This window comes from Papaver somniferum, chromosome 7 (genome assembly GCF_003573695.1).
Source record: "Papaver somniferum cultivar HN1 chromosome 7, ASM357369v1, whole genome shotgun sequence".
In the NCBI taxonomy this organism is placed as follows: domain Eukaryota; kingdom Viridiplantae; phylum Streptophyta; class Magnoliopsida; order Ranunculales; family Papaveraceae; genus Papaver; species Papaver somniferum.
Window position 1 is genome coordinate 195,436,924 of NC_039364.1, and position 15,848 is coordinate 195,452,771.

General features: G+C 37.8%; 2 protein-coding genes across 3 annotated transcripts; one reads left to right on the forward strand and one right to left on the reverse strand.

The window, feature by feature from the left end:
• Positions 1-5,630: 5,630 nt before the first annotated feature.
• On the forward strand, positions 5,631-6,895 carry LOC113299313 (protein ENHANCED DISEASE RESISTANCE 2-like). Its single transcript, XM_026548328.1, has one exon. It carries the CDS (start codon positions 5,745-5,747, stop codon positions 6,693-6,695), a length of 951 nt encoding a protein of 316 aa, XP_026404113.1. The 5' UTR covers positions 5,631-5,744; the 3' UTR covers positions 6,696-6,895.
• Positions 6,896-9,545: 2,650 nt separating this feature from the next.
• LOC113299314 (mitochondrial carrier protein MTM1-like) lies at positions 9,546-14,951 on the reverse strand. Of its 2 annotated transcripts, none has more exons than XM_026548330.1 (10): positions 14,553-14,951; positions 13,900-13,983; positions 13,515-13,556; positions 12,526-12,585; positions 12,209-12,379; positions 11,846-11,945; positions 11,034-11,098; positions 10,766-10,912; positions 10,142-10,200; positions 9,546-9,996 (listed from the first exon to the last, which is right to left on the reverse strand). In XM_026548330.1, the coding sequence occupies exons 1-10, from the start codon at positions 14,835-14,837 to the stop codon at positions 9,858-9,860; spliced, it is 1,152 nt and encodes a 383-aa protein (XP_026404115.1). In that variant the 5' UTR covers positions 14,838-14,951; the 3' UTR covers positions 9,546-9,857. The 2 variants fall into 2 exon arrangements, with proteins under 2 accessions (XP_026404115.1, XP_026404114.1); XM_026548329.1 differs by having other exon boundaries at positions 11,034-11,125; positions 14,553-14,950.
• Positions 14,952-15,848: the final 897 nt, after the last annotated feature.

The window sequence follows — 15,848 nt, forward strand, 5'->3', positions numbered from 1 at the left end:
GGTACCAGGCATTTCGGAGGGATGGGTTCCTTCAAAATGCGAAAAGACAATGGGGATGTCGTTGCCTCTTGAAGCACTTCTTCTAGTCTTGCACCTGCATGGCCAGTTTTTAGGCCTTGTATTTCGTTCCGCATTTTCTCCATTTGCTCCATAACCATGTTCACATTGTGAGCATATCTGGAAAATGATTCGTCGTAGTAGGATTGAGAGGGATTGTATGTTGATTCCGTCTCGTATGGATCGTGGTGCGCTCTCCTGGTTCCCCTAGGTTGGTTGGCCTTCGGTGGGTTAAGATCCACCTTGCGTCTTCCTGAGATAGCTCCGTTTTTACGCCTCTTTGACGGAGGGTGAGGTTGGGAGCCTTCGATCTGTATGTCCAACATACCTTTGGATTATGGTTCTATTGGGACATCTCGTGCATTGCATCCTCGTGCTCCTTGTTACGGAGTAGAAAATCTGCTATTTGTGCCGCCATTTGGTCTTCGTTGTGGATTCCACTACCCTGAGGGGTGCTGTCAGCCGGATCCTCAGAGTTATCCGCTCCTTCTTCTATAACTGATGCGTAGGAATTGAGGTTCTGGGTAACCCTGCGTTGGCCGCAGGTGGCTGTGTAGTGGTGAGATGTTCCGGTAATGGCATGTCGTAAAGTGGTTGAGCTCCCGATGTTTTCCCCATCCCTTCGGCAGGAATAGGTGATTTGTTAGCATTCGTTCTTCTTGTTATTTCGCTTTGTTCGTCCTCTGCTTCGGTTCTTTGATTCGCTTGAGACAGATTTTGAGATCTTCCTCTGGTAAGTGCTAGTCGTGAGCTTATTAGTGCATCATTTGGTTTCTGCATGCCTTCGTCTTTTGTTATCCTACGGTCACAGAAAATCGAAAGAATCTGCTACTTGGGTGCCTTCGTGAAAAGTAGCAATTAATGCTCTGACACAGAAGACGGCTAAACATCTTTTTCAGAAAATGACTGAAATAGTGTCTTTGAAAGACAAGTATTAAATGTTTATGACACCCTTGGAAAAAACAACCTTGAACGTTGAAAACCAATTAAAAAGAGGTGTCAGATCTCGCAAAAAACAAGGTTATTAAATGCTTTAGAAGATCTTTCTTCCTTAAAATCTCACTGAGATTCCTCTGTTAGTCAAAGGTTCTCAGATCTAAAAGATGCTTTGTTTGAAAAGGTTGTTTTAGCACACAAAAAAAAAGGTTTTAACGTTTTGTGAGTACGTTTTGTGATTTTTTTTTGTATATATGTGACTTGGTATGTCTTTAGAGGATATGACATACATAAATAACGGATGAACAAATCACTAGAAAGTGAGATTCATCGTTGTAGGGCACAGATATCTTCGTTACAGAAGATGCGCAAGTTAAAAATAAAGCTATGTCTAAACTCAAGCTTGTGAGCAAAACACGGTGGGCGCTACTCATTTTCCCGTAGTCTACGTAATGTATACAGTTCAGAAAATCAAATACTAAGTAGTATCGATACCTCTGTTGAACCGATAATGCTAAGTAATAAAAGATATCTAAGATCACAATAATAACGAAGAACACAAATATAATATAAAATCCTCTAAGTTATCATGAGACACAAGAGATTACGTGGTTCGACTTTTGTCTACGTCCACGAGGTAATGAGTGATTGTTTTATATTAAGTTATGGTAGTTACGAAGATCTTAAATGCTTCCCAAAGTAATATAGATAACTCAAGTTGAAGTAAATACTTAAGTTATAAACATTAAAGAGGTATAAGCTTAAGACTAGATCTTCTCTTCTCGATATTGAATGCCCTTAGTTTGTTGGTAAGGCTTGGTATTTATAGCCCCTTCTGCTCTAGGTATATCTTTGCTGCCTCTGGGTCATCGATTGTTGATATACCTTTCGTACCAATGGTACCTTCGTTCACCGCGTGCTTTCTCCAGTCGCACTCTGCCACCTCAACTGACCCACGTTCCTCGGGAACTTCCCAACCTTAGTACAGGTTGTACCTTCATTCACCGCAGCCTCCCTTTTTTTTGTATAGCTTGTACAATTTCTTGAACTAGACAAATATTCTCAGAAATTACTCTTCCTGGGACATATGCAGCTTGAAGACGAGAAATTAATCTACTGATATGCTTCTTCATTCTGAGAGCTAGAATTTTTGAAATTATTTTGAAAACTGTATTGCACAAAGCAATAGGTCTGCAGTCTTCTGGATTGTGACGAGTCTGAGTTTTGGGAATCAGAGAGACTCTTGTATGGTTGAGTTGTTTAAGTAAGAAACCTGAATGAAAAAAAGCTTTGATCATCTTGCAAATATCTTCTTTTACTGTAGACCATTGAGATTGGTAGAAACCTGGAGGGAATCCATGTGGATCTGGTGAAGTCCATGGATCCATTGACATAAGGGCTTTGTGAATTTTCTCATCTGAAGGAATAGCTTCAAGTTGGATATTATCTTCATCTGAAATACATCTTGGAACATGTTCTAGAAAGTAGTAGTTGTTTGATGGTGCTGAAGAGGTCATGATTTTCTGAAAATGAGATTGCAAAAGATCTTCAAGTGATTTTCTGTCAGAACACCAAGACCCATCTGGAGCTTGTAAAGAATCAATCTTGTTTCTTGATCTTCTCATAGTTGCTCTTATGTGAAAGTACTTAGAGTTATTATCCATATCATTATAAAAATGATCTTTTACTTTTTGCCTATAAGAACTTGCTAAGATATCATTAAGAGCACTGATCTCTTCCTCTAAATTGATAACAACACCTGTGTTACTCCCATTAACATCCGAAAATTGTAACTGAGACGTGTCAGCTTGCAATTGTTGCATTCTGCTTTGAAAATTACCAAAAGTAGACTTACTCCATTTAGAAAGAATATATGCCTGGTGTTAGAGAGCTTATTAAAAAACACAAAATCATTATAACCTGAAAAATTGGCAGACCAAGTATGCTTTATTTGTTCACTACAGTTCTCATTTTGTAATCAATGTTCAAAAAAAATCCAGTTTTTGCCAGCTATTTCTATTGCTCTTATAAAGCTCTAACAAGATGGGAGAATGATCTGAACCACTCTGAGGTAAATGAGTCAGCAGAGAATCTGGAAATGCTAGAGTCCATTCACTATTTGTGAGAGCTCTATCTAACCTAGATTTAATGGATTACCACTAAAACCAAGATCAGACAGGTCTGAGTCTTTAATCAAAGTAAGGATTTCATTAGAAGTGCATTGACTAGAGTAAGTATTTCTTTCATATATGGATAAAGTAATGTTGATATCACCTAGTAAGACCCAAGGCATACTAACTGAGTCTTACACTTCTAATCTACTTCCATTGATCTTCTTTTTCAGTTCTATAAGGAGTACCATACATACAAGAAAGAAACCATTCCCCTTTACTAGCATCATTATTGACTAGAGCATGAATCATTTTCTCAGACTGATTAACTATATTTAGAGAAAAACCATCTTTCCACAATAGAATAAGACCACAGCAGCACCAATAGATGGAACAAAAAAATTATTTGGCATGTTAAAGAATCTGGTAAGTTTTAGAATCCTATTATCATTTATTTTCGTTTCTGAAAGAAAGATAATATCAGGGGCATAAAAAGTATTGAGATGGTGGAGGTGATCTTTTGTATCTTTACCTAGAAGACCTTGACAATTCCAACTAAGAGTTGTCATTGTGAGATCAAAAAGATAGATTAAACCCCTAGTTTCAGAAGAAAAAGACTGTTGTAGGATTCAAAAGATGTAAATAAAGAAAAGGGCAGAAAAGATAATAAAGGAAATTTTTAGAATGGATTACCTCCACAGCAGCAGCCTCGGGACTTTCATGAAAATACTCCTTTGCAACATTTTCTCCTTCTTCAGTCAGATCATGCTCCATTTCTTCAGTATCTTCTTGATGATTAGTAGTACCAGTATTATGATCCATGACATTGTCATGAGGGATCACCATATCCTCCTCAGTGTTTCTAGATCTCTTAGCTTTTGGTCTAACATCCGCTTCTTGAGTATCTTCATTGGCTTGTCTAATACTAGCTTCACAAATCAACTTAAGCATGAGGTATATATCATTTGATATTGGAACACCATACTAAGTTGCTAATTCTTCTATGTAATCTATTGTTTGATGGTGAAAACGGTTTCTGCTGATTTTGATAATTTCGTGTGTGTGGGTGAGAAACGAGTCTAAACCCTAAACAATGTACTGCAAGGGAATACTTTGATTCGAGAGATCAATCTGTACAAATCCGGCCTAAACCAAGAAATGGTCGTTCCGGACTTGCTTCGGTCACAAAGTGAAGGAGAAGGGTTGGTCTTAGGAAGGGAAGCGAAGAGAGTGTTGAGACCAGAATAGTCGATTCTGGAAGAGTGGTTGTTTGACGATTTGTATCAGAAAGTGAAACGCTAGCAGATTGGATAGCTAACAAGTGATTTATGAGTGTTGTATTCTCCTGACCAGAACTTGTTGTTTGGTGGAAATAGGTGAGACCTATTTATACAAGTCGTAACAAAACGTACCCTGGCCTCATAAGAAGTGGAAACGGTTGAGTAATGGAAGAAAGCGGTAAAGGGTAACTCCTGGAATTGATGTTTCCATAATGAGGAAACGTTTCACCATTACTTCTTGTATTTACTAACTGCCTCACTCTTATGACACTTTCCTGTAACGACCACATTGCACGCCGTACGCTGTAAACCGCCAGACCAATACCCTGATGAACATCCCCCAGTTTGTGACATGTTTTGATGTATCGAGTGTTTTCGTGGAAAACGTGTAACATGTTGCTATTGTTTGTCAAGTTAAAATTGAGAGGCTTGCCGGTCCGATGACGAACTTGTACGGCTGAGATTTGCATCTCAAAAGGAAGGGTAGCCGTTGATTGTTGCAACCCTCCATTTGGCAGCCAGCGGCATGGAGGCATGGCCAACATGGCTTTGGCGTGGCCAAATTAGGGTTTGGCACCGTAGCCGAGAGATTGCCACAAGTTGTTTGGTGACAAGTTTGTACGGCTGAGATCTACATCTCAGAAGGAAGGGTAGTCGTTGATCGTGGCTACTTCAGATCGATCGTAACTCTTGCCGCGAGGAAATTGCCCTAATTGACGCGGATTGTTAATCTAACTGTTAGATTAGCACCCAATGGACTTAGCCTTGCGTCTCGTAGTGGCCTGGCGGCCCTGGCCTAACTCGCCTTTACTTCCCAAGGTCAGGAATCTCTACCATCTCAGCATTTTACACGTGTAGGTAGAAAATTTATTAAAGTCAAACACACGCTCAAAATATCCTTTTTCTTCCGATTCACAGAACTACCCCTACGTTTTTCACACTCTTTTACCGACCAAATCTTTGGAATAACTTTCCTCTTGCAACTAACTGTACCATATTTGGTTATTTCTACCCAACTCGGATGGGAATTTAAGCCGACGTAAAATCCCAAAAATGAAGGTGTGAAACACCAGTTCGTAATTAAGTTGGTTGTGTAGGTCGATACCGCCAGTTGTCACCACGGGTGTTCTCGGAATTGTAAAAAAATCTGTACAGTACTCACTCTGCCAGGCTTGCCAGTTATGTGAAGTGGCATTACAGTAATATCCACAAATGCTAGGGTATTTATATCTCATCTCTCTAAAACCTATTTTATATATCGACACCCAAGAACGGCACACACAATCACAATCTCATCACTAGAGAGAGTACTGAGAAGAGTTCTAAATTACAGTTTCCCATCGGAAAACCCTACCGGATAATGTGTCCGACGAAACAAAAACACCGGAAATCCGATCACAAATACACCGATGAAGAGAGCTGCTCGTCAAAATCCGATCACGAAGAAGACTGGAGAGAAGAAGTAATCAACAGTGGTTCATTAAAACATGTGGATCTTCATACTGGAACAAACGGTTGGGCATCACCACCAGGAGATTTATTCAATTTAAGGAGTAAGAATTTCTTAACCAAGAAACAGAAATCACCGTCAGGTAATTGGATTCTGAAACCCGCCGGAGTCGATTGGTTACGATCCAATTCAAAGCTAGATAACGTGTTGAACCGATCCGACAATCGAGTCATGAACGCTTTGAAAAAGTCGAGTACATTAGAGAAGCCATTTATATTTGCAGTGAATTTGCAGATACCAGGTAAACCTTTTACTCATTCAGCAGTGTTTTACTTTGTCGCGAACAATAAAAACGATTTGAGTCCACTAGTGAAACGATTCATTAACGGCGATGATACTTTCCGTAACCAGCGATTCAAGATAGTGAATAAGATCGTCAAAGGGCCATGGATTGTGAAAACAACTGTAGGGAATTACTCAGCTTGTTTATTAGGCAAAGCATTGTCATGTAAATATTATAAATCGGATAATTATTTAGAAATTGATGTTGATATTGGGAGCTCAGCGATTGCTAATGCCATTTTGCATTTGGCATTGGGTTATGTAACTTCAGTTGTTATTGATATGGGGTTTTTGGTTGAAGGACAGACTGCAGAGGAATTGCCTGAGAAATTATTAGGTGCTGTTAGGATATCTCATATGGAAATGTCTAGTGCTACTTTTGTTGAATCTAGTATTGATTCTGTTAAAGGGAAGGTTAACAATTGTGGTGGTAGAGGGTCAGGGTTTTCTAAAGTTAATCATCATAATGGACAGGTTGGAGAAGCTAAATCCAGTGATGATGGTGATGAACAAGGTTGAGATTTTTAGCCTTAGGGGGTTTGTATATCTCAAAGGGTTGTAGATAGTATCAATGAATAACTTTGGAGATTTTAAAATCAGATTTTTTTAAATTTGATTTGATTCTCTTTGCAATGGTAATTCTTGTTTCTGTTGTTTTTTAAATTTTAATTTGTAATTTTTGAAATTTTTAATGGAAATGGTTCGGCATATCCTCTTTATCTTTTGGTTACCTGTATTTTTTTATTTTTGTGGGGATTAGATTTGTTTGTCTTTTCCTTCTCCAATTAGTTGTTGGCATCTTTCTTTTGAGTATTTGTGTGAAGATTTGATCTGTCAAAAGTTTGACAACCTATGTACTTGTGGAGTTGGCCTACTACTACTCACAATGACGCACATTACACAATAAGTTTCATTCAGAAGAACGCTTTAGGTGATGCAAATTAGTGGTCCTTGGCAAGATTAAACTAATCACTAGGCTTACTGCATTGAAATCCCTTCCTCTTTGAGTACTGTTTGATTGTTTTTGATATTGAGACAGCATGTAGTTGGTTTCAGAAGTGCATTTTTGACTTCTCAAATCCCAGCAAGAAACAAGTGTGTAATGGTGTTACTGTGCCAACTAACTTTGGCTATGTCTATGATTTTGATGAACATGGAGTTGGTTGAGAAGCATTAACTCGAATTTCTATATTTATGGGCCAGAATGGGCGATGTCTGTGCACTGTGCTTCTGCATGGGGAAGTAGCATTGGCTTGTCTGATTAATCATATGCTATCTGTTTCTCTACATTTCAGTTCTGACTACAGATTTATTGCATTTGGCACCACTTGGCAACGTCTCTTAGCAAAGGTTTGTCTGGTCCTTTGTACAGCATGGGGGTGGAGGTGGGCTGGCATGGCAGTAGGGGATGCTGATAGGGTAAGTATGGTAGTGACGTTTGGGGATGGTGTGGCAGCTCCTGCAGACGCTGTATAGTCATCCTACCTAGGAATCAGAATCGGCCCATGAAGTCCTGCCGAAAGTGGCAAAACCGTAGGTCAAAAGTTTACGCACGTTTAAGATCCTTACTTGTCTCCCCCAAAATTTAATGGCACTGTATCTGTGGTAGGTTGTCTGCATTGTTTTTCAATTTGTAAATGAAGGAACACGTGCATGATCCACTACTACTATTCCATAGTTTCTTCTGCGAATCTTGCAAAATGAAAAACTCCGCATCAAGATATTTTCTACATGGTGCGAAACCGGTGCTTGAACATTAGTGCTTCTATGTTGTCATTTCTATGTAGTTCTTTCTTTTTCTTGATCTTGATTCACCCCCACCAGCGTTAAAGAAAAACAAAAATGAAACACAATGAGTCATACTTTTGACTCTACTAAGAAAGCCAGCCATAAATCTAATTGTTAATTACTTCTTTATTTGATTAGATTACATCAAAGAAATTGGCTTTAGCTATGAATGATTCAGCCTGTGAAGGATACAGCTTATTTTATTTTGTTAAATCCTGAAATTTATTACGGAAAATAATTCTTTTTTCTGAAAAATAATAAAATGATGTTGGGATTTAAACCAAGTGGCTTGCACCTTGCAAGCATCAACATCCTTTGTTTATTCAAGAGTAGATTGTTCAAGCATTGAGCAAGAGTTGAAAACTGGGCTGCACACGCGTAGACGCGGACACGACGCGGACGCGGACACTACAAAATTCTCAAGAAATTCGGACGCGGACACAAATATATATATTTTATTTATATTATTTATATATAATCATGTATTTATACAGCAAAGTCAAATATTTCGACTCTAAAAATTAGAAAATGATGATACATGTGTATAAATTTCAAAAGAAAAGAAGATATCGTTTGTTTATATATGTCGAATGTCAAACAATCAGCCACTATTAAACACATGACACAATAAAATGCATTATTAGAAAAACACATGCCCAACTAAAAGTATATGTGATGTCATTTTCAATTACAAAATCCTAATAAAGACCTAAATTATTGATTTAAATGTTTTCTTTCTTCATTTGGTTAATAATAGTAAAAATAAAGGAAAAAGTTTAAATGAAAAAAAATGTGTTGGACACGCGTCATCGACACGTCCAAACCAGACGCCCGCAGGACGCACAAATTGGTGCGTCGGATCGGGGTCCCACGCGCGTCATGCATCTGACTCGCGTCGGACGCGGACACGGCTCAAGAAATGGAGCGTCCGTGCAACCCAGGTTGAAAATGATACTTGTACAAGATTTCAAGACTCCTCACCCACATAGTTTTTTGTTTCATTTCGGATTTCTACTTCCAAAAGAGTGAAATAGTGTGGAAAAAAGAGGCTGAGAAATCAACATCAAAGATTTTTAGACAAGAGTTGACATGATTCCGGATCATGGAACTTAACCTTATGTTAACGGATTGAATTCAAAGCCACTGTGAGAAATCGCTATCAAAAATTTGAAAGTTAAGGCGAATAATATTTCATAGAAAAATCTTCAGAAATGGCAAAATCTTCCTGTATCACACAAGTATTTCTGGCTTAAGCTTTTTCCAATAAGCTGAACAAAAATCCAAGTCGATTGAATTTTATTTCTGTCACCTCTCATCGTTAATTTTTTTATCACGTCTCCTACTTGACAATGCAACACCACTTTGCAAAAGCATAACTGGGGTATAGGAAGTACTTTATGTTATTCTTTGGTTCTTAGCTTCTGCTTCATGCAACTCCTGCCTTCTTCATGCTTCTTTGTGCTGCGGATTTCTCTCTCAATATAGCTAAAGCATCCGCTAGCATAGTTGCTTGTGAGAATTCCACAACCTTAATTGTTCATTTCAACTCTGTAGTCTCTACCTTGAATTCCAAAAACAATGTAGAAGAGATAATTGGTAACTTATTTATATTTGAATTGTTTCTGGAATTAATTAATTACTTGATGAGTAACTTCCTTGAGAAAGATACACTTGTACAATCAAACTGGAACAGAACTTGCAACATGCAGTATTATTTTGCAATTTCAAGGATTCTTGAATCTGAAACAATGTTTTATCAGCTACACTGAAGGAGGTAGTGGTGTAGTTTCTGATTAGTGCTCTTGTAGGGTCTCATAGGTACCACGCCGTCAAGCCTTACAGCCAAGGACGTATGAGGGTGAAATTTTTGGAACAAATATCTTCTAACGCCTATCAAACACGAGGAGACGTATGTCTTTGGTGTAAAACATACTTGACAACTTCGTAAAATGAAACAACAATTCCAACTGATGGTCCTGCACGGGCAACACGTGGACCAACTCCCATAAAGAGCCCCTTCACCCCTCCGTCCCTGTTTAAATGTATTTTACATCCATAAGAATATTTCTGCTTTGCATAAAGAGAAAATCACCGGGTGCACCTATACGGTGTAGAATTGTTTGATGTAACACAAAAATACTAAATATATGAAAGATAGAAAGAAGATAACCACACACCTCCAAACCTCCATTACCGTTTGTCTCGTCGTCATATTCAACTGCCTCACAAGATCCTTCTGAAAATGATAATCCCATTAGATCAAATAGAAAATATGGGAGAATAGTTCGACACTCAGACAACCCTCGTTATCATATGTTTATCTTATAAATACTCCATCCTCCAAAATAGATTCACATGTACCACAGTTTCCTTCACCTTCATCTTAAACTTATCTATGTTTTTAATAAGTCAATTCTCGTTTGTCCATAAATTGGATGTCCAGCGTTTAAGGGGTCTATTTATTTGAGCCTAAATTTCAAATCGAACACCAATAATTGTAGACCGGTTTTAGAGTTGAGTTCTACCCATGGGCTTATAACTAGCTAGGGTTGGTACCCTAACAGAATGATTGAAACAATTGAGGTGAAAATGAATATCACCATGCTATGGAATCGATCTTTGAGAAACTCAGTGTTTCGTTTCGAGAAGTTGAAGTTAACTGGCTATTTAACATTGCAGGGTGCTTTCAACTGCACAAAAAATTTCTTAAGAAACTGGCTCACCAGAACTGCTAGTTTATATCTACAGCATTTCAATGGATCTGCACATAACATTTTACTAAGTTTGTTTTAAGCACATACCTCTATCTGTCTCCTGGTTTTAGCAACATCAAGAGGACATGTAGCAGCAGCAGCAAGGCTTCCTGCAATAAAACCTGCAGAGAAATTTGCTCCCAGCACAATTGTCCCATTTTCCTCACCAACTAGGCCAAGAATCCGCCTCCTCATCTACAAAGAGTATGAGACACCACCACCCACACTTAAATCCTGTGTGTGTGAACTTGTATGTGTGCGCGCACGTGTGTGTGTGTGTGTGTGTGTGTGTGTGTGAGAGAGAGAGAGAGTTTACAGGCTCAAGGGTCGACCAGCAAATCGCAGAAAATGGAACATCACGAGCAACCTGCGCTCCTACCCCTGTCCACAAGAGACGGTATCCTTGTACTGCTTACAACAGAATGAATCCCCACATCATATTAGCTAAACTAGCAACTGTTGAAAGAAAATATCTTTGGCGAAGATTAAGGTGGATAAAGCGAACTTTTAGTACTTTAGTTATCATCATCCAAGTAACTTGTGTATCTCTCGTTTCAATTGAAAAAGAAAAAAAAAGTTGTGTATCTCAGTGCTTTCACCATTTATGACACATCAAAAAGTATTTATAGCGATGCTATCTATAATGCTTGATCCTCCACTAAATGCTTTTCAGGTATTTATTTCCAAAGCCTTCACTATGGTGTGCACACGAGGCATGCGAGATAGTGCCAACATGTAGCTTATCTGAACTAACATCTACAGTCATGTAAAATTATTTCAGTAATGACTGCTGTTTTACCATTATCAGTTCATTGAGATGCTGTGCACAAATTATATAATAATTTCATTGAGATAATACTCCCTCCGTTTCTGCTACTATCAGTTTTTCATTTTAGCCTGTTTTTAGACCAAAATGAAAAAGTGATAGTAACACTTTTGCAGAAAGCAGAAACAGAGGTAGTACTAAAAACGACAATCTAAGAATCGAATAGTGTGTAAAAATTAGTATGCTGTGCACTCATGCCTAACACACACATACATATATATATATATATATATATATATATATATAGAGAGAGAGAGAGAGAGAGAGAGAGAGAATAACAATAATAACCTCTAATAACTTACAATTATGCAAACTGTATGTCCTGCTGACAGGATTAAGCACCCCAAGTAAGGTTTTCCAAACCCCTGGAGGCTTCACTCCATTTTTTAACTCTTTAGACGCCTACCAGAAAATAACACATTGACATTATAACAAACAATCAAAACTAATTCAAATGCTTACTAAGAACTATGAAGGTTAGATTCAAAAGCTTCACAAGTAGGGGATCCCACAACTCTCACATGCTCGAATGTTCATTTTATAGATTGCACAAATGTCTTCTACCTTATTTAAGGGACACCGTGGTATTCCTTTCTACCAAATATACCTGTGTAGTATGAATATGAATCAACTACTAATGAAACAACAGAATCCTATCAAGGTACCTGCATGCGAGTTCGTGCGAGTTCAATAGGATAGCAAGAAATGCAAGCTAATGACCGCGCAACTGCACCTGCTACTAAAGGTGCATATGGTGTCAAGTGAGGAGCATGGTCAGCTGTCAATGCTTGAATCCTGTTTCGAAATATATCATAGCAAGGTAAGTATATCCCGACCTGGTGAAGCAAACATGCGATAAAACGTCAGTGATAGTAAGATGAAAAGGTTAAATTAGTACCATACCCAGTACTCTAGAATACACTGTACTTAGTCCTCGGAATGCAAGGTGAAATGCAAATAACGGACAAATATTTTGACTTACAGTCGGTATGGCCAGAGCTAAGGCTGCATTTGTGCCTCTCCATAGCCTTATGAATCCTTCCTACACAATATACTGTAGGATAAATATCTGAAATGCACTAAGAGGTTTTCCACTATAAATGCACATTACTGAGCTGAGTACTGTCCTGGTCAAACAGATGAAAAACAGGTTCAGTGGACCAGAAGTCTACTGGACGACCAGCACCAATCTTTGCACTGGGCAATACTGACACAGATTCGGATATAGGCTTTGATGAAACATAAAATAAAACATAGATTTGGAATAAAACCATAAAAAGTAAAAACCAAACATAAAGCTCAAAATTGTAAACACAATTCAATTTAACACAACAACTAAGAGAGGTTTGGCGAAGAAATTGGCATAGGTTCAGGATTTGAGTGTTGAGACTAACAGCCTGAAATTGAGACTCGTCTACACCATAATTAACTGATTATAGAAAACAATAACATAAATGCTGTGTTGCAACGATACGGATACAGTATCGGATACAAGATACCAATACGCTACTATGATACGCCAACTTGAAAAACTAAAATACGGCGATACGGCATATCAGTAGTTTAACATGAATATATTATATATAAGATAGAAACTTAACAAAATACATACATGTATGATTAACCTCACTGGATAGAAAAAGTCTGGATAACAAGGAAGAAAGTCTAGAGCAAGATCAGTGGACACATTTGGAACTAATATTTTGTCACTATAGTTAAAACTTCTCATAGAATCTAGTAAAATACCTAATTTTCTAATATTAAGGTATTGAGATCTAATATTTAGTCAAAGTTTTCTAACTGAGTTGTATCTTGAAGTATTGGAAGTATTAGTACGCGTATCCGTGTAAATACGTGTCGATACGGCTGAATTTTTTTTTTAGGTGTATCGGTGTAACACAGCATAAATGTATCTGCTTCTGAGTTTCCTTCCATGTGCATGGTTATAAGTAACAGTGTAGGTGCACCAACCTGTCGAACAATTTTGCTGAAGACATCCAGAGTTCCTTTATACTGAAAACAATCAGGAGGACAAACCAGTTTAGTGCCAAGAATTTCAGGACGGGTGCAGAATGGTGAACATCTTATTTCTATAAGCATCTGAACATAACCAAAACCCAAGTTTAATCTCAGAAACAGGGTATATAAACAATGGTACAACTCCAGGTCTCAAAATGATGTTGTTTCACCGACAGATTATACTTTATAGAGCAAGAGGAAGTAAACTATAAGCATTTCAGCTGGAATGATCATGATACATGTTATGAATATAACTTACTCATCAAACTTGTGATTCATTAGAAGAAAAAACAAAAGTAAACAAAGCCAAGAGTTAACAAAATTCTTTTCCACATACCGGCCCAATAGATCTCGTACGGCTATGAATATGGTAATGTTGATGAGAATATGGCACCCCGGCAGCCTGCGCTTGCAACCTTGTCTGTAGTTTAGAAGGCTAATGCCATTAAAGTCTTATACGAGCTCATCCATATCAAGCAATACTCTGACAAATATGATATATATATATGCATTTTAAACACCAACGACCAATGTGTTAACCCATGTTGGTATCATGCATGCTCATAAGCCACAAGTCATCTTCTTCCAAATCATACTTGACATTCACCGACACTATATATGGGTGGCATAAAATCATAATAGAAAAATAAATGGTGAATTTTTCATGACTTTACCCTTACAGTTCAGTGGTAGTATGGATTGATTACAACAAATTAGGATATGAGCCTAAAAATCAACTCAATTATATAACATAAAGACAAGTTGTATCCCGTAGTAAAACATACAAAAAAGCTAAACGGGTTACCAATCCATAAAACATAAATTGTGGAATTACAGAAACTAAAACGAAAATTTGATTGCCTCTTGTTCATTTCCACCTATTAGAATTTGATACATGAGTACTTTCTTATAATGGGTAGCTAAATGGAACAAATAAAAATGGACATGTTCCATAAAAGCTGAAAATTGTGAATAATGAAAGACGATTACCTTGACAACATCGAGAGGATTAACGAGGATAGCTGAGATAACAGCAGCACCAGCAGCAGAGAAAACCCGCTCTCCAAACCCTAAATTGAAGTCAGAAAAGGTCGCCGAATGATTTTCATTTTGAGAAGGAAAAGAATAAGGGGAATGTTCTTGTCTATCTTCCGCTAACATGGCTTTTGATGATGATGAAGACGAATTAGAAATAAGAACTTTTTCATCAAAATCAACTCGCGAAGATTTAGAATCAGTAGGCCTCATCCATGAAGGATGAGTTTCAGCTACCATCCCTTCTTCCTTTGGGGACCAAGCACAAGAAACGTCTCTCTTTTTAAAACCAGAGTCCAGGAGACGAAATCTTATGCCGGAAGCTAATAAAGCTTCTCCGACGGTGGTAGATGTGTGTTCGCATGTGGCAACACAAACTAGAGACACCTTCTTTCATGTTTGGCTTTTAATTTTCCTCACGTTTTTAGGGGCCACCTGAAAGGATTTAGGGGCCATCAATTTATACCCAGCCAAAAACTCTAGTTAAGGGGTTCTCTATATGATATTGAAGTTACATAAATGCCTTTCTGGTAAAACTGTATAAAAATCAAATCAAAAAAAATTCTACTCATTTCAACTCTTCTTCTTCCAGTTTCATATTATCTTCCGATTGAGGAAGAAAAAAAACTTTCCCTCGTTCAACCGAAACATCGCCGCAAATCGTAAAATCAAAACATCGTCGATTCGTTTATAAAACAATGGATAAGGGAAATGAAACCCACAGACCTAGAACCAAAAATGTTGCTCGGGGTATCGATCCAAAGATTGGGATTTTAGCAAGAAATAAAGAAATTGTTGCTGCAAATGAAGAAGAACGCGAAGAACGCGAAGAAGAAGTACCCGGCAATGTAGCCGGTGGTGGCGATTCCGATAGTCAAACACTTCGTCAACTTCAAATGGCCCCAATTAGGTAAGAATCTATCATTTTTGGGGTTTATTTCGCTTTAATTCGACGAATCGAGAGAAAAAAATTCTAGGATTTTCGGTTATTTATCCAGATTCGGGCGATATTCATGCTTATTTACTTCCGGATGTAGTCTTGTTCTTCATTTCTCAAGAACATCGACAGTATTCGGGAGAAATATTTGTTGGTTATCTGCCAAATATTGTTGGCCTATCTTCCTGGATACAAACTGGTAATAATCGGTAGTTTAATGAATTTTTTTTGGCTCCCGAATATATTTAAGTAGACACACAATATTCGGAAGTACACTCACTACCGAATATATATATTGAAAAAATCTCAAAATT

Excerpts from the sequence above, each read along its gene's own strand:
- LOC113299313 (XM_026548328.1), top strand. The coding sequence starts at position 5,745 with ATGTGTCCGACGAAACAAAAACACCGGAAATCCGATCACAAATACACC.
- LOC113299314 (XM_026548329.1), bottom strand. The coding sequence starts at position 14,837 with ATGGTAGCTGAAACTCATCCTTCATGGATGAGGCCTACTGATTCTAAA. Across the intron at positions 12,586-13,514 it reads TCAGCAAAATTGTTCGACAG|GAAGGATTCATAAGGCTATG; the intron begins GTTGGTGCACCT and ends TATATTGTGTAG. Across the intron at positions 11,126-11,845 it reads GACATACAGTTTGCATAATT|TACAAGGATACCGTCTCTTG; the intron begins GTAAGTTATTAG and ends TGTTGTAAGCAG.